At 45.0% G+C, this 19,087-nt stretch overlaps 1 protein-coding gene across 1 annotated transcript in view; it reads left to right on the forward strand.

Moving 5' to 3' along the window:
- DISP2 (dispatched RND transporter family member 2) overlaps positions 1-17,631 on the forward strand; it is a 29,029-nt gene extending 11,398 nt beyond the window's left edge. The window contains exons 3-8 of the mRNA XM_035097324.2: positions 3,087-3,116; positions 6,239-6,362; positions 7,561-7,673; positions 11,741-11,859; positions 13,066-13,163; positions 14,135-17,631. Of these exons, the coding sequence (XP_034953215.2) occupies positions 3,087-3,116; positions 6,239-6,362; positions 7,561-7,673; positions 11,741-11,859; positions 13,066-13,163; positions 14,135-17,545 (3,895 nt within the window). The 3' untranslated portion in view covers positions 17,546-17,631. The remainder of the gene's footprint in view (positions 1-3,086; positions 3,117-6,238; positions 6,363-7,560; positions 7,674-11,740; positions 11,860-13,065; positions 13,164-14,134) is intronic.
- Positions 17,632-19,087: the final 1,456 nt, after the last annotated feature.

Below are 19,087 nucleotides of genomic sequence, written 5' to 3' on the forward strand. Positions count from 1 at the left end.
ACTCCTCTCTCTGAAGGGCTGCCCACCCAGTCCTAGTCCAACTGCCTCACAATAGTGGGGTGTGTAGCATAGGTAGATCCATTCCCTCTTCTTATAATTCTGTAGTGATACATTTTGAATTCCCTCCTTTGCAAGTGGCCACTCTAGAGCTTAATACACTCTCCCTCACCCAGTCCTCGAACAGCAGGATTCTGCTTTAAAATTTCATTTAATGGATTTTGCTATTTGTGTGTGTGTGTTCTGCATGCAAATTCTGAAGCAAATTCTTCTAATTCAAATTTACTTGCCCAATTTCTAATGAATGAGCCTCCTGATTTGAATCTTGTTTTCACTATTCTCAAGTTTTGGATACTATCGGATTTGGTTTTGGTTGTTGCTCTTAATCTGTACTGGAAATCATATCTGGAAAAATGATATTTATTTATTTACTCCCTCCCCTCGGGGCTACCAAGAATACTTAGCATTCTCGCCTTAAAATTCATCCACGAGGAAAGTTAGGATCTATGATGACAATCCAGCGCCTTGCATCTTTTTATCTTTTCCTCCCGCATGCTCTGTTGTGCATGTGTTCTCTGCCATTGACCTTTCCTTCTCCTACACTTAGAGTGGCATTTGTGCAAGAGCTCTGTTCCTAGTGCATTGCTCCACAGAGGGTATGGGCTGATTTGTCCTCTGCACTTTTAAGATCAAAAGCAAAATTTGATCATTTAAAATTAAGTTGCATTTGAATTCTAAATGGCCGAACAAATTCATTTCTGCTCTGGCTTAATGACTGTAGTCTGGCTTTGCAAATTCTTTGCTTTTCATGATCATGCCTCTCTCCCACCATTATGAGAGGTCCCCTTGGCAGTACAAGCTCACTCACCTGTACAACAACCTTGTCGTACTTCACCTAATCTATATGGGTTGGACTTGGGTACCATCACCGAGGTTGTGCCAGTGTCAGCGGAGGCATGACGCTGAACTTGATTGCGAGCACAGTCTTCTCACTTAGGATGGCAAATACATGAATGATGGGCCCTTCCCTGCATCTTTATAAGTACAGCTGGAGGGGTGTGTACAATCCCCACCTTTCTTCCATGGAGCTCAAGGCAGCGAACACAATTGCTCCCCTCCTCATTTAATCCCCACAACAACCCTGTGAGGTAGGTCAGGCTGAGAGGCAGTGACAGGCCTAAGGTCACCCAGTGAGCTTCATGGCCGAGCGGGGATTTGAACCCTGGTCTCTCTCTGACACTCTAACCATAATAATAATAATAATAATAATAATAATAATAATAATAATAATATATTATTTGTACCCCGTCCATCTGGCTGGGTTTCCCCAGCCACTCTGGGCAGCTTCCAACAAAGATTAAAATATATTAAAGCATCAAACATTAAAAGCTTCCCTAAACAGGGCTGCCTTCAGATATCTTCCAAATGTCAAGTAGTTGTTTATCTCTTTGACATCTGATGGGAGGGCGTTCCACGGGGCGGGCGCCACTACCGAGAAAGCCCTCTGCCTGGTTCCCTGTAACCTCACTTCTCACAGCGAGGGAACCGCCAGAAGGCCCTCGGCGCTGGACCTCAGTGTCCAGGCAGAAGGATGGGGGTGGAGACACTCCTTCAGGTATACTGGGCCAAGGCTGTTTAGGGCTTTAAAGGTCAGCACCAACATTTTGAATTGTGCTCAGAAATGTACTGGGAGCCAATGTAGGTCTTTCAGGACCGGTGTTATATGGTCTCGGTGGCCGCTCCCAGTCACCAATCTAGCTGCCGCATTCTGGATTAGTTGTGGTTTCTGGGTCACCTCTAAAGGTAGCCCCACATAGAGCACATTGCAGTAGTCCAAGTGGGAGATACTGTAACTAGAGCATGCACCACTCTGGCGAGACAGTCCGCGGGCAGATAGAGAACCAGATGGAGCTGGTAGACAGCTGCCCGGGATACAGAATTGACCTGTGCCTCCATGGACAGCTGCAAGTCCAAAATGACTCCCAGACTGCGCACCTGGTCCCTCAGAGGCACAGTTACCCCATTCAGGACCAGGGAGTCCTCCACCCCAGCCCACCCCCAGTCCCCCAAGAACAGTACTTTTGTCTTGTCAGGATTCAACCTCAATCCATTAGCTACCATCCATCCTCCAACTGCCTCCAGGCACTCACACAGGACCTTCACTGCTTTCACTGGTTCCAATTTAAACGAGAGGTAGAGCTGAGTATCATCTGCATATTAGAATCATAGAATCTACCTCTCGTTTAAATATTGATGGACACCCAGCCCAGCCCCCCTGATGATCTCTCCCAGCGGCTGCATATAGATGTTTAAAAGAATGGGGGAGAGGACAGAACCCTGAGGCACCCCACAAGTGAGGGCCCAGGGGTCTGAACATTCGTCTCCCATCACCACTTTCTGGACATGGCCCAGGAGGAAGGAGCGAAACCACTGTATAACAGTGCCCCCAGCTCCCAGCTCCTCTAGACGGTCCAGAAGGAAGTTATGGTCAATGGTGTCAAAAGCCACTGAGAGATCCAGCTGAACTAGGAAACAGCTCTCACCTTTGTCCCTAGCCCACCGGAGATCATCAACCAGCGCGACCAAGGCAGTTACACCACAAAGGCTCCCACTCCTACATTCTGCCATTGTGCCTTTTGAAACTTATAACCTATATTCCAAGCGGATGCAGGGATTGTGCACTGAATTCCTCAAGGAAACTTTCAGGGATTCCCCAGCTGAGAGCCCAAGTCTTTCGCCAAGGGACACAAATTCCCATCATCCCTTGCTGTCACCTGTGCTGGTTGAGCCTGGTGGAAGTTGCTGTCCGAATCTGCCTGGAGAGTCATAAGTTTTAGATGCTTCAGCCTGGTTGCTGCTTGAATGAACCAAGTCAGCAGAGGACCCCCGTAAGCTGCAGGGACAGCTAAGTCCATCATCACCCAAACTGCCAGCCTCCCCAACCATGCTATTTAGGGTTCATTGGCTCGTACCGCATCCCAGACCTCTGACTTTGTCCTTTGCCTGCCTGGAAGGGTTAACGCTCTCATGAACAGAGACTTCTGCCTGGGCTGAAATTAATAAGCCAATGAATATCTTTCTCCCTACAGACATGACAAAGTGTTCAGGATGCCAAAGAGGTAGGTTACAATCAATCTCTCTACCCTATCATCATGTCTTCCCCTTCTCCTCACACCCTGCTATTAGGAACGAGGCAATGTATTATTCCTGGTGACATCCCAGGCAGGCAAAGAGCTGCAGCTACATTAGTAGGTTCACAGCTCCTCATTAAGAGCTTCCCATCTGTTTCACGTCCCCCGCTCCCCCCAAACCCAACCCGCTTTGCAAGAGATGTACTCCGCAGCTTTAAGGAAAAGCTAGCCTTCCAGAGAGCTTTCCCCATATCACGCTCGAACCAGGTATTGCCGTGTATTGTCCTGCATGTATGGCCTTCCTTTGCATGTTGCACGGTTTTGCACGTTCAACATTTAGCATGCCCCGTTATGCTCAACATAAGACGTGAAGTGCCAACATTTGCTTTCCCCCACATCACAAGTGTTTCACATGAATGTACGTTAGGTAGTTGGTGACGGTTGTGGCTCTCCGTGGTGTTTCTACAGTGTAAATATGGTGTGTGTGTGTAATATATGTAGTACTTTCTGTGTTGTGAAGCAGGCGTATGCTAACTTCTTAATTTGTGCCTATATTTACTGAAATGGATTTAGTGCCCTGAAGCTAACACTAGTAGCTAAAGGCATTTTGGATACAGAAGCTAGGGACTGGCCTTCAAAAAAAGTGCTTTCATTCAGCTGGGCATGCTGGGTTGAGCATCTTGACTCACTGCATGATATCGGTCTCATCTCTTCACTTCTGCATGCTCCAGCCTCTTCATCTTCCAAGTGATGACACTGTTTATTTGCCTCAGCTAGAGATCTGCTACCAAGCTGCTCCTCTGACAGACACAGCATAATATAGATAAAATGTTAACAAGGAAATTCAGGGACTGGACGGAGGGCCAACATTTCTCTGACAAGAATTTTCAGATCGGTTTTTGAAATATTTCCTTTTGGGAGCTTCACCGCCAACCTATTGGAGAATGTTAGCCCGGCCCAGAGAATATTCAGTGAAAAGCCACCCCAAATGTCTCTGGCCATGAATGAAAATGGGGACTGACTGGCGCAGCTGTAGTTTAATTACTGTCTAATACCATTGTCATCGTAGGGAGGGAAGCAGCAGGCTTGGCACCTGCCCCTTTCAGTCTTACCTTCTCGTTGCTTCTTTCATCCATTCAGTATTACCTGAGCCAAAGGCTGTGTACAAACCAACCATTTAAAGCACGTGACTTGCCCACAAAGAATCTGGAGCACTGTAGATCATTAAGGGTGCTGGGAATTGTAGCTTTGTGAAGGGGTAAACTACAGTTCCTGGGATTCTTTGATGGTATATAGGGACACGGGTGGCGCTGTGGTCTAAACCACTGAGGCTTGCTGATCAGAAGGTTGGCGGTTCGAATCCCCGCGATGGGGTGAGCTCCCGTTGCTCGGTCCGTGCTCCTGCCAACCTAGCAGTTTGAAAGCACATCAAAGGGCAAGTAGATAAATAGGTACCGCTCTGGCAGGAAGGTAAACGGCGTTTCCGTGTGCTGCTCTGGCTCGTCAGAAGTGGTTTAGTCATGCTGGCCACATGACCCGGAAGCTGTCTGCAGACAAATGCTGGCTCCCTCCGCCTATAGAGCGAGATGAGCACACAACTCCAGAGTCGTCCGTGACTGGACCTAACGGTCAGGGGTACCTTTACCTGTACTTTTACATACTTTAAATGGATGCAGGTAGGTAGCCGTGTTGGTCTGACGTAGTTGAAACAAAAAATAAAAAAATTCCTTCAGGTAGCAGGAGCCAAAATTTATCAGAAGAGAATTTCAAGAAACGTTTGATAACATTCTTTTTGGCCACCCCAGAACTATAAAATGAGGAGGTTCTAACTCTGATTGGAGCAGCAGTGCTGGGGAAGGGAGTGTTTCCCTCCTGTGTCATTTTCCCCAAAGAGAAATCACTCCCAAGTTGTTACACTAGTCCTGCTGGTAAATAATAGGCAGGTATTTACTTATATTATGCATCTCTTTCCTCCTAGCAAGAAGGCTAAATGCAGCTTCTCTCTCTCTCTCTCTCTCTCTCTCTCTCTCTCTCTCTCTCTCTCTCTCTCTCTCTCTCTCTCTCTCTCTGTGTGTGTGTGTGTGTGTGTGTGTGTGTGTGTGTGTGTAAGAGAGAGAGTTTTCAATCCAGAAACAGCACAGGATCTCCACTTCTCTAGCCCCACTGCTCCAATCAAAATTGCAGGCTTCACCCCTTCCAAATGGCTGCTTTAAAGAGGAAGTCTCTTACTGCAGTGAGAGAGACCAACCATTAGGCTGTCTTAGGGTATTGTTCACATTAGTAGCTTGAAACACAGCAAGGTCACCCCCTTCCCCCTGCATTTCAAGCCCCATTTTCACATCAGAGAGGGCACAGGGATGTCTAACATGTATGGCCTTTTTGGTCTGAAGGTAAAATGCTGAGACCTCAAGGCAACCGGTAGTTTGGCCGGGCCTCTCCTCTAAAATAACTTGATAGGGTTTCCCTCTCAGCTCCCCCTTATTCCACCCCAAGAGGAATGGAATAATTTGGTCATGCATGGTGCTAAAAACTGAGCTCCGTTACTATATACACCTCCTCTCCATCCTTGAAAATGGAGAGGGGACATGACGAACAAGGTACCCGCGGAGGAGCAAAGGATGCAGGCCCCCAGCCGCAGGACTGCTCCACAGAGCCCTCCAAGCATGTGTGCTAATGTTATTTCCCTAACCATTCTGGGGTGGGTAAGGCACCTTTTAGCCACTTATTTATTGGGGGGATTAAAGGAAGAGCCTAATTTCAGGGCAGAGTGAGGCAGGTAGGTTGGCCTGTTCTCCAGCTATGAAGACTTGGGGGAATAGTTACAGGTACAGCCTAGTATGTCGCCATGTGCTTAGGTAATCTGAACCAAAACTTGTGAACCCAGAGCATGAGCCAGTGACCCGCTCGCCGCTCCCACCAGCACCCACCCTGAAACCTGGTGCCAGAGATCACACCAGTAGCCAGTGTGGGTTTTAACTGGCAATGTCAAAAGAAAGAAGACCCTCCCCCCTTTACCCACCTAAGAGAGGGGGGGGGAGAGAGAGAAAAATGAATGAAACAGAAAATGAAATGAAATGGCAGCTTCTTGTTTTCCTTTCGCTCCTTTCCAGTTTGTCCCAAGTGATTGCTGAGTGGCCGGTCGCTGTCTTAGTGCTCTGTTCGTTGACCGTGTTGGTCTGTACGCTGGTGAGCGTGTTAGTGGGGAATTTGCCTGATTTTTCTGAGCCCTTGATGGTAAGTTCCTGCAGTTGATCTGCCTCAGGGACATACAGTATCCTTCCATGTAAAGGTTGGTTACCCCCTTTCCATGCTTTAGAGTTGCCCTGGCAAATACTTGTACTGTAGGTGCCTAATGAGATTTCTTCTCCCGCAGACTTCCAATAAAATATGTAAAGAGTGTCAGTTTGCATTTCTTAGTACAGAAAGTATTGATCTGATGTGTAGAGGTCTTTCCTATTCTAATTAGTTCAAGAAGGTTCCGGAAGCTTCTCTGTGTGAAAGAAACAAGCAGAAGGTTCATGATGTTTGGGTTATTCCTTCAGAGAAGCCGAGTACAGCTGGTTTAAACTGGTTCTGTTCTCTCTTCTGTCAAGATCATGCTGACTATAATAATAGGCCAGAAGGAGCCTGGGTTTCACTTTCTCTTTCTATCTCTCTTCTTTCTGGTGTGGTGTTCTGTATATAGTGTTAAGGTTTAGACTTTAAGTTATTGTAAGTTTCAGTTAAGTCTGCTGCAACTGGACTTCTTATGGACAGTGCCAATCCTGAACGTATTGGATTTGTGACCATTATGCTCATTTGCCTTCAGTAGCAGTGAAGCTCTGCTGGATGAAATATTAATTGCCTCTGGTCTATTTTCTGGGAATCCTGCAATGTGTTTAAGTTTTTACTCTGCTAACTATACATTGGAGTTCTGCTCTGGATCAATGTTGAGTAGAATTTCCACTACAATGAGAACATTATAAGTGTTGTCGTCTTTTTCAACCACTCTTGTAGATTTTCAGAACTCATTAAATAACCTGACCTTAATAAAGTCCTCAAGTAAATTATGGCCTTTTCTGGTGTGGGGAGGCTAAATCCAGACTTTACATATTGGGCAAAATCCTCGTAGCAAAAGTCCTATTGACATGGATGATGGGAGCTGCATAATAGATTTGCATTGAATTGAAATGAACTGGAATTTGTTCAATCCCATTGAAATTAATGGGACATCTTACCTATCGAAGCACTTCATTAAAATGGGTCCAGACTTGGTTTGCTCAGGATTAATTCTGGTTATCCAGTCTTGAAATCTTAAACTTGTACATGTTTCAGAAAAAAGGACTCATCTGAACATACACATTAGATTAGTGCTGTAGCCAATGGCGTATTGTAAATAGAAATGCTCTTGTATAACATCTTGAAATATGCACATTTTTATATTTATAAATAGGGATTTGAGCCACGAGACACCGACATAGGCAGAAAGCTCACTGTCTGGAAGAATATGAAAAGCCACACAGGCTATAAGAAGATTCTCTCTCTTTCCCCTCACACTGACAACAGGTACTGTACATGTTTTGGGGGCAGTGATATGGATTACAGATCTTCGACTACAACAATGAGATTGTTTTACTGCAAAATCAGATGGCCGAATATCAAAAAGAGCATTGGGGACTTTAATATAAGCTTATTGTATTATTGCATTGTGATATAGCCAAACCCAGTTGCCCCAAAACTGAAAAGCCTAACAAACAGTGGGCCAAATTCAACTAAATAGTTTCACTAGTGGGAGCCAGCACGAGTTCTGCTAGAGCAATAGGACTTCCCCCTCTTTGTTCCCTCCACACACCTTCACCAAATCTGCTTGAGAGAGTCAAGAGATGCCCCTGAACAGCGCGTGGGACAAGGAGAGAGGAAATGCCTTTGCAGGACTTTGAATTCTGCCCATCATCATTAGCATCTCTAGAGCAGGAGTGTGGAACCTTTGGCCCTCCAGAGGTTGCTGAACCAAAACTTCCATCAGCTCTAGCAGGCATAGCCAATGACTTAAGATTATAGAAGTTGTAGTTCATCAACATCTGGGGGAGCCAAGATTCCCCATGCCTGCTCTAGATCAAGGGGCTCCCAAACTCTGCTTCAAGGGCCACTGGCTTCTTTCAGGCAGTCTATAGCATGTTTGTAAAAATAGTTAATTATCGTAAGCCGTGCTATAGTAGTTCATGGGTTGGTTACTTCCAGACTGCCGCTCATGCTTGATCCGGAAGCTGCAGTTAGCGTATAATGCTGCAGCACGATTGCTGACAGGAGTGAGGCCTTGTCAGCATATAGCACCTGTGCTCAGAGATCTGCACTGGTTGCTGATTTCCTACCGGGTCAAATTACTATTAGTATACCAAGCCCTTAGCAACTCTTATATATATATATATATATATATATATATATATATATATATATATATATACTTTTCAAATTTATACGTTTCATTAATTTTACAATCCATTGAACATTTCAAAATTTGACTTCCTCCCCCCTCTTTCTGTGGTTCCTTCAATTTATTTTTTCATATCTTCTGCATATCCAAATTCATTTAATTTACTCATTTAATTATCTACTGTAAATACATACTCTTATAAAACTGCAGGCTATTACAATAATCCTGCTAATGTTTTTATATGTTTACAGTTTATCTGTAAATATTCAATAAACAATTTCCATTCTTTTATAAAGAGTTTGTTATCTTGATTTCTTAGTATTCCAGTAAGTTTCGCCATTTCTGCATATTCCATAAATTTTTGTATCCTTTCTTTACTGGGACTTCTGCTTCTTTCCATTTTGAGGCAAGTAACATTCTTGCTGCTGTATAAATTTCTATACAATCTAGGTAGTTCTGTCCCTATAATTCCCAAAAGAAAACCTTCTGTTTTTTTAATAAAAGTTTTTTTGAACATCTTTTTCAATTCATTGTATATCATTTCCCATTTCCCTTAACAACTCGTGACCAGTTTACCTATGAGATCGTCTTACCCAAGTGCCCACTTGACTGCTTCGACCGGCAGAATTGGCACGACTACAGGCTCAATACATACTGCCACTTCTCCATTTGTAAGAACTTGGTTGTTTAGTGTGGCATCGCCTGCAATTTTGGAACTCCCTGGCTCTTGAGATCAAGCAGGCAGCTTCACTGTTCTCTTTTCAGTGCCTGCTAAAAACAAACCTACCCAGATGCTTAGGAAGTTGAGAAAATTTTAATCTGTTTCCGTAATTTAACTTTCATATGTTTAAAAACATAGTTGTATTTCTCCCCCTGGATTTTATTGTTTTGCTTTTTGGTAAACTGCTTTGGTTTATTTTAACAATCAAGTAGTTTATAAATTTTATAAAATAAATAAATGCATCTAGTGCAGTGCATTATGACTGCTACAACACGCAGACAAAAAACCAATTAAGTGTTCCACAGGAACCTCAGAATTTTTCTAGGGGGTGCGGGCGCACGTGCAGGGAGTTTGGAACTATTGCTCTAGGACAGGGATGTCCCAAGAGATTGCGATCTACTGCCACTATAAAAACACTGGCAGTGATCTACCCATTGGATTAACCAAAGATTAACCAAAGTTGTTGAGCTTTTTGGGGGGAGCCTTCACCAAAAGTTGAGCTTTTGGGGGGGGTGTCAGGCCGAAAGTTGATGAGTTTTTTTGGGGGGGGTTGGCTGATCCATCAGGATTACACGATCGACCAGGAACGCCCCGCAATCAACTGGTAGATCGTGATTGACCCGTTGGACATCCCTGCTCTAGAAAGAACAATGATCCATTTCTTATTGTGTTATGTATTGTGGAACCATCAATATACATGGTGCTTAGCAGCATAAAATAGGAACTGGAAAAAAGACTGTGGTCTATATTTCCACACTGGGGGAGGCAACAATGTGGGGGGCAGGAAGCACAGGGATAACAAGCAAGAGGCACAGAGGCTTGTCTCCTAAGATGTTAATGCAATAGGGTTCCTACCATATTTCTGTGAGTCAGATATTCAGGCAATGTGTTTCCATAGAAACTAATCATTAGCCAGTCTTCCTTAGGTCTTCTGAATGGTGCAAAAGCTGGCCTCCCCTCCCCCAAGGATGATGATGATGATGATGATAATGATGATGCTAACCACCACCACCATTTTATTATTTATACACCGTCCATCTGGCTAGGTTTCCCCAGCCACTCGGGGCAGCTTACATAAAACATAGATGTGATCAAGGTGTCCGTAGGGCTGGCCTAAGGCATTTTATTTATAGAGGAAAGAGCAAGACATTATTAGCCAGGAGTTTTGTTGGGGGGGGGGGAGATCACAGGTAAAAATCCTCTCAATAAAAGGACATTGTGGGGGAGGGGACAGGCTTCTGTTTAATGCTTTTCAATATTTTTTTGAGGATTTCACGTGGGCTATGCCCAGGCATAGGGACCCAGGTGGCGCTGTGGGTTAAACCACAGAGTCTAGGGCTTGCTGATCAGAAGGTCGGCGGTTCGAATCCCTGCAACGGGGTGAGCTCCCGTTGCTCGGTCCCAGCTCCTGCCCACTTAGCAGTTCGAAAGCACATCAAAGTGCAAGTAGATAAATAGGGACCGCTCCGGCGGGAAGGTAAACGGCGTTTCCGTGCGCTGCTCTGGTTCGCCAGAAGCAGCTTTGTCATGCTGGCCACATGACCCGGAAGCTGTCTGCGGACAAACGCTGGCTCCCTCCGCCTATAGAGCGAGATGAGCGCCGCAACCCCAGAGTCAGACACGACTGGACCTGATGGCCAGGGGCCCCTTTACCTTTATGCCCAGGCCCAGCGCTTTTATTTCTTAAAAGATGTTTAGGGGTACTCTCATTTTGACTCAAGAAAATCACCATTTTATAATTCAAATTGGGGGAAATAAAGACAGTAAATGGAGAAAAGTACTAAGATTCACAAAATGTTTAGGGGTGTGCATACAAGAGCACTGGCTATGCCCATGTTACCCACCCCACTTCTTGTGCAGTGGCAATTAGCTCTTACTTCCTCACTGGCAATGGGGCAGTGCCCTTCCCCCCTGAGACAAACAGGGGAGTTTAAAGGGTGCAGGAGAGACCATACCACACACCTCTCTTCTCACCCTCTCTCTGATGTGGGGCAGTGGAATTAGCTGCCCCTTGGAGTGCTCAAACTATTATTTATTTATTTGTAAATAAATGCAAACATGACACACCATGGGCTGCCTCCAAATGAAACAATGTCAGCGCCCGGTAAGTGCTGCGTCCCTGGAATTTCCGCTACTTGAAGAAGTTGGGTGAGCATAGGGATAGGTGAACTTAAGGAGCATCACGGAAGGAAATTTTCCCCACCCCCAAAAAGAAACCCTCTCTGTGGGGAAGAACAATGTGGGGTGAGGTGACACATTGTTAGGAAGGAGGAGGGGGCAGGAACTTATTTAAGTTACACTGTTGTTTACATTCCCTCCAAACATACTGTAGGATCCAAGCCTGGCAGAGGACAAGGGCAAGAGAGGAGGGAGAAGGAGAAGCCTTTCTTACAGCTCTGTATCATAAAAAGCCATGCAAATGAGTTGCAGAACAATGCTCAGTTCAGGACAATGTTGTTTCTTCTTCTTTTTTGCTAGTTACGGGGACATAGGCATGAACAGAGGGCAGAGATCCATACAAGGTGAACAAGCAGCAAGAATAAGGAGGATGGTGGAGCCAGACTATGAAAAGGATGGCTTCTTTTGTGGACCCCCAGGTAAGTTTTGTTTGAGATTGCCCTGCAGAACTGACCAAGGCAAGAAAGTAGTAAGGATGTTTTCTGTGAACCCCCCTGAGACCTCCGGGTATAGGGCGGTATATAAATTCTAATAATAATAATAATAATAATAATAATAATAATAATAATATAATTTTCCTTATGGAAGGTTTTTGAAGCTGCCTCGTTCCATATACTCATTTAAGAGCCTTCAGCTTGTGTGAAATACCTTCAGTGCAGATCTGAAACTAATAAGAGGTGTCATTTCCTATATTACAAGCAGGGAAGCAAAGTGAGAGCTTCTATTCTTTATCAAATTTATATACCGCTCTTCATCATAAGATTGCAGGGTGGTTCAGAGAGTAAAATACAGGATAAAAACATGGAAATAAGTAAGACAAAACAGCAAAACAACCCCCCACTTCCCACAGACACATTTAAAGGCTCCAGAATATTAATCAGCTTAAGAGTTGGCCAATATTGTGTGGTGTGTGTGTGTGTGTACGCATTAGTAATAGTGAAAGGACTCGGAGATGCTTCTTATCCCCCAGCCTCAAAAACCCACAAGTGCAGCACTGGTAATCCAAGGACATGGGTATAAACTGGAATGATTTGATGCTTTGAGGGTTAAAATAAATAAATAAAATGAAGCAGTGTGTAGATTTTATGAAATAAAACAATTAATAAATTAAATAAATGGCCAGACACAGGATGCCAATTAAAACCAAGTTAACAGGAAAAGAAAATAAAGACGGCTAGATAGCTGTGGCATAGCCCAAGTTTAAGTGTGTGAAGAAACCAATGGTTTAGCAAACAGGGTAAGTCTTGTATGAGTTACAGGTAGGTAGCCGTGTTGGTCTGACGTAGTCAAAACAAAAAATAAAAAAATTCCTTCCAGTAGCACCTTAGAGACCAACTAAATTTGTCATAGGTATGAGCTTTCATGTGCATGCACACCTCTTCAGATAAGAAGTATCTGAAGAAGTGTGCATACACACAAAAGCTCATACCTATGACAAACTTAGCTGGTCTCTAAGGTGCTCTTGTTGTATGGTTACCTCTTTGGAAAGCAGAGTTATGCAAGGACAGTGAAAGCAGCCTATAGCATCATTCCCCCCTCCCAACCCAAATGTCTAGAGCTTGTTCCAAGTAGGTTGTCAGGTATCTCTTCTGTTACATAACTGTACCTACTATTTTGGCCCTTAGGGAAAAGTTATTCTCAGCTGGTATTTATGTCCACAACTGCTGGAAGCTTATGGAACTTGAAAGCAATACAATCCATGTGTCAAATGGAACAGGACAAGGTTGGTATTGCTCTAAGGAATATGTACACACCTATACTCCTGGATTGTTTTAACTTCAGGTTAATGCTTCTGAATCAGTGTGAAATCCTTACTTAGAGGTATACTGTATATACTCGAGTATAAGCCTACTTTTTCAGCATTAAAAATGTGCTGAAAAAGCCACCCTCGGCTTATACTCGAGTGAGGCGGGCAGCAGCGGAGAATGGCACAGGACCGGGGGTTCGGATAAGCGTTGCGCTGTGACTCTCCGAACCCCCGTCCTATGCCTGCTCTGTGCGAGGCGGCGGGGAGGGAGAAGCGGAGAGGAAGGGATCCTTCCTTGCCGCTTCTCCCCCCCACCCCGCTGCCGACAGCTGGGAAAGGCATAGGATGGTACCTGTATTTATTTTTATTTTTGAAATGTACCAGTAGCTGCTGCATTTCCCACCCTCTGCTTATACTCGAGTCAATAGGTTTTCCCAGTTTTTTGAGGTAAAATTAGGTGCCTCAGCTTATACTTGAGTATATATGGGTAGTCTCTCTCTCTCTCTCTCTCTCTCTCTCTCTCTCTCTCTCTCTCTCTCTCTCTCTCTCTCTCTCTCTCTCTCTCTCATACACACAGAGAGGCACATAGGAGGTGCCTTACTCAGACCATTGCTCCATCTCGCTCAGTATTGTCTCCATAGGCTGGCAGAGGCTCTCCAGGGTTTCAGATAGGGGATATTCCAGCCCTACTTGGAGATCTTGGGGACTGAACCTGAGGCTTTCTGCTCTACCACTGAGCTACTAGCCTTCCCCACAAATTCCGTAGAACCCTACATCTTGAAACACGACACTATGCTTTAAATGACGACTGAAACAGGGGATGTGTGTGAACAATATCTTTAAAACTCCCCATCCTCAGAACAAGACATTTGTCAAAAGGATAAAACAGACACGGCAGTGGCAGCGGGGCAGGCCTAATTCATTCTTTTCCCCTTTGGCTTTTCCAGATCCGTTCTCATGCAGAGTTTGGGAATCTCTGCCAGCGTACTGAAGCCAACGAATGCTGTCCGAGTTGGTCTCTTGGAAACTTTATCGCAGCCCTGTACAACCGGTCGTCTTGTTTAGAGGTTACCGAAGCCGACGTTTCCCACACCCTTGTGCTCCTTCGTACATGTGCCCCCGACTATCACAAAGGTGTCCTTGTCCCTCCTTGCATCGGTCCCAAGACTGAAAGAGACAAGCACGCCCAGTGCTCCAAAATCCCCGAGAAATGCACACGCTTCCGTGCTGTTTACCAGCTTCTTCATTTCCTGGTCGACCGAGATTTTCTCAGTCCACAGACAGTGGGATACCAAGTGCCAACCTTGAAATACAGCCTGCTGTTCTTGCCTATGGTGAAAGGAGCATCCATGCTGGGCATCTACCTGAACAACCTTGAGTCGTGGGACTTGTTTGATAATTACACGTCCATTACTGGGATGGATCTGGGCCTTAAGCAGACCTTATTCCAGCACTACCTATTACTGGATACCGTGTATGCAGTCTTGGCGATACTGGCCATATTTCTAAGCATATTTTTTTATTTGCGCTCGGTCTTTATTACTTTTATCACCTTAATTATTGTCTTTGGTACCTTGATGATTTCCTATTTCTTGTACAAGGTGGCCTTTAGATTCTCCTACTTCCCTTTTGTAAACCTAACAGCGGTAGTCATTCTCAGCGGTCTTTGTGCCAACCACACCTTTGTCTTTTTCGACCTCTGGAACCTGAGCAAGAGCCAGAACCCATCCGCTGGGCTACTGCAGTGGGTAAGACTAACCATGCATCACTTTGGGTATCTCATGCTAGCATCTTGCCTGACGACTGGTGCTGCTTTCTACGCCAGCTACATGAGTTACATAACTGCCATCCGATGCTTTGCCATCTACATGGGCACCTCTGTCCTGGTGAACTTGGTCTTCATGCTGACCTGGCTTCCTTCCACCGTTGTGCTGTATGAACGTTACCTAGCAAGGAACTGTGTCTATAAACCAGAGGGCTATTGGAATAACAGTGGGCACAAGAGTGTCATTCTCTCTCTCCACCACATCCTCAGGCGTATCCAGAAAACCTGGCATGAAACCGCCAAGTTATTATTTGAGAAAGTCCTTCCTTGCGGGGTGATAAAGTTCCGCTATATATGGATCTGCTGGTTTACCGCCTTGGCTATAGGGGGTGCCTACATTTCCTGCCTGAACCCTAGGCTCAAATTGCCTTCTCTAGAGATGTCATCTGTGCAGGTTTTCAGGCTAAGCCACCCCTTTGAGAGGTATGATGCCGAATATTGTAACGAGTTTATGTTCGAAAGGCTAGAGCGAGGAGAAGACCTGCACATGCCCGTCACTATTATATGGGGTGTACTCCCAGTGGACAATGGGGATCACTTTAACCCCAAGAACAATGGCACTCTGGTGATGGACCCAGCATTTACCATTGAAAATTCTGAAGCTCAGTTATGGCTGCTGGACTTTTGCCAAAAAGTTAAAAACCAGACTTTTTACTACGCTGAGCTGGAACAAAAATCCACCGTTTGCTTCATGGAAGAATTTCACCGGTGGATGGATAGCCGCCAGTGCTCTAAGAGAGATCACAGCTTCAACCTCTGCTGTAATCACTTCTCCTTCCCATACAGCAGAGAAGTCTTCCTTCATTGCATCAAAATGATGATTATGGAACAAAGCAGAGATGAGGCTGAGACTCGGGACCTAGGCCTCAGATTTGATGAAAGGGGCAACCTGGTTGCTTTGGTGCTACAGTTTCAAACCATTTACTACTACAGCTTCAACTATAGCAAGGCCAAGCATTTCTATGATGAAATTGGCCTCTGGATAAGAGAAGAGATGAAGGTAGCCCCCATGGGGCTTCAGAACGGCTGGTTCACCAGCAAGCTGGAGCTCTACAATCTCCAGCACAGCGTGGACACAGAGAGTATGGTAGTGCTGGGCTTATCAATAGCCATCACATTTGTGGTTCTTTTGCTCACAACTTGGAATGTCCTTCTTAGCTTGTTCTCCGCCGCAGCTATTACAGGCACCGTTCTGGTAACTGTCGGCCTGTTGGTCCTCCTGGAGTGGCAGCTCAACGCGGTGGAGTCTCTCTTCATTTCAGCAGCAGTGGGTCTCTCCGTTGACTTCACGGTCAACTACTGCATATCCTACCACTTGTGTCCGCATCCTGATCGCCTGAGCCGTGTAGCCTTCTCCCTGAAGCAGATGAGCTGTGCCACTGTTATGGGGACTTCGGCTTTGTTTTCGGCAGGTGTCCTCATGCTGCCTGCCACCGTGCTGGCCTACAGGAAGCTGGGCATTTTTGTGATGATGATCAAGTGTGTCAGTTGCGGCTTTGCGAGCTTCTTCTTCCAGTCTCTGTGCTGTTTCTTTGGCCCGGAGAAGAATTGCGGACAAATAATTTGGCCTTGCACTCGTGCTCTGAAAAAGTATTCGGATGACCCGAGCTCTTCCAACAGAACGTTTTCCTGTGGAGGAAATGAGAAGCAGAGTCGGTTACAAAAAGATCAGGAATCCAACAGTGCAAATGAACAGTACGAGCTCCAGCCTTTGGCCAGGAAGCTTAGTGACAGCTTTGACAACAGCACCTCCACAAGCAAGTTGTCCAATCGTCCGTCTGTCTTATCTGAAGACATTCAGCTCCAAGATAGCAAGTGCTCTGGAATGGAAGTTCATCCTTCCTCTGAAAAGGACAGACAGAAGCTGGAACAGAATGCAGGGCGTCATGTAGCCCTTTGCCAATGTCCAGCCATGCAAACATCTTCTCCTTACAAACCTGGAAGCAGCTCTGGAATCGAAGGAGAAAGTCATAAGGACAGGCCTTGCAGAGACTGCAGATGTAAAAAATATGGCCATAAAGCTTGGGACCATCTTCAGTCAGCCAGCACAGTCGATGACAAACTGCTGAATAAATCTCACTCCTCAAGCAACACCGATCAACAAAAATCAGATTATACCTCAGAAAATAGTAATGTACCAGAAACTGAAATGTACGAACTCCACAGATGCCTTTATTCCACTGGCAGCTCTTTCAGTGCTCAGAATGTCTCCAGTGAGACATCCCTGAGTGACTTTGAACCAAGCGTAAAACTCATGGAATCCGCCAGTTATTGCCCAGGTCATTTAGATGTAGCGGGTTCTTGCTGTCCAACTCAAAGAGGTCACCTGAATGGAAAGAGAGACACCCTGAGGCTGGACCTGAGGGAGACTGTCTTTGACACTTCTGCTTCAGCATCCCAGCAAAACAGCGGTTTGAGGAGAACTCAGAGGTTAGGAGTAGGGGGCGAGGATCCAGTTGTCTTGCCAAACAGCAAACCAGATATGCCTGATGTTTGGATCAAGCGGTCTGGCGCCCAAAACTCTGGATACTGAAATGAACATCTCAGAGGAAATAATTGCTATTTCAGGGGCAAGGATAATTAATTTCCATTTTGAGTAGTGAGTATAGAACTTTTCCAAAAACGAGAACAAGCTGCATTTTTACAAAGCCAGCAAACCTGGTGCGGATTAGAGGCGGATGTTATTGCAGTGTAAGCTGTTCAACTGCCTGCTCAATAGACAGTGCCATATTCTCTATTATACTGCAGGATTATTAAGCAAGAGTTCTTTGTCATTCTCCAGTGCAATTCGTTTTGGAGTAAACGGAGAGGCATGATGATGAGTGGAATAAGTGTGAAGTAAATGGCTCAAAGGATATTTTAAAGACAAAGGGAAACCCTTTTCTAAAACATCATTGCTACTAACCGACTGAATTTGATGGCGTGACACAAAAAGTGTCTTTTAGCTCAGTCACCCCTCTTTTCACCATCAGTTAAACAAATCTCCTTAGGGAAATTGTATTCAGATAGCTGAAAGTAATATTATCTGGGGTACTTTCTTTCAGAGAAGACTAACCAGTAGCCTTTCAAAAATAATGGTGGTTGCTCTCTCCAATTTATCCCTGCAATGTAATTTACAAGTGGAACCTGCAAGAAATTGTTTTGCAGCATGGAACATTTCTGTTCTGGTGTCCAGCCAACCAGCCATGCCTTTCCCTAGATATGTTGTTCCATTACCCCCTCCAGTTTTCCACCTCCCTGCCAGTCAGGATTCTGTGGCCACTGAGCATGCTCAGTCCTCATTGGGTTGCTGTTTTTGCCCCCTTAAGTCTGCCCCTCCTACTTATTTTGTGCCCTTCTGCAAACCTTAGATTTCCCCTGCTGATAGCTTCCTCTTTCGCGTGGATAGTGAAGTTTTGGCTGCAGAAGAGCTGGTACACAGAGAACAAGTTTGTTATTAACATATAAGATCCCTAAATCAGAAATTCAGCATATTTTTCTCTTTCCCACTGACAGTGTGCTTAAAGTTCATCAGACATTTTTCTTGTAACTCTTCATTTTCTGATATGGGTAATTTGTGTTTCACCTTAGCTGCTAGTATTTCAAGCTGTACAGAGATGTCTAAGTTTGCATATTTATGGAATCCCGCAATTTACTTTCTCTCTCTCCATTGGCCATGTCACGCCCTGCCCTGGCCCTCTGAACCATCACAGTCTTTTCCCATTTACTTGTCAAAGTGATATCCCAGCGTAAAAAATAAACATGTTTCCTAATCTGGGCTCAAAATCTTAATTATTTTTGTTTTCGCAGCTAGTTGTGTGATTTATATTATACATACATGGACAGAGTGCCAACTACCACCCACACCAAGATCCAGGGCGCTCTGTACTTTCACACACACACACACACACACACACACACACACACACCAGACCTTCCATCACTATTTAACTAACACTGTGCTCTTCCTTGAGGCTGGTTCACATGCATTTTCTCAGCAGGCCAGTCCTATCCTGTAAAGCAAACAGAAGTGTGCAGTAGCTGAACAGATGTACTGAAAATGTAAAGGAACCTCTTGCCAAAGATTTTTGCTTGC

Source organism: Zootoca vivipara, chromosome 1 (genome assembly GCF_963506605.1).
Source record: "Zootoca vivipara chromosome 1, rZooViv1.1, whole genome shotgun sequence".
Classification (NCBI taxonomy): domain Eukaryota; kingdom Metazoa; phylum Chordata; class Lepidosauria; order Squamata; family Lacertidae; genus Zootoca; species Zootoca vivipara.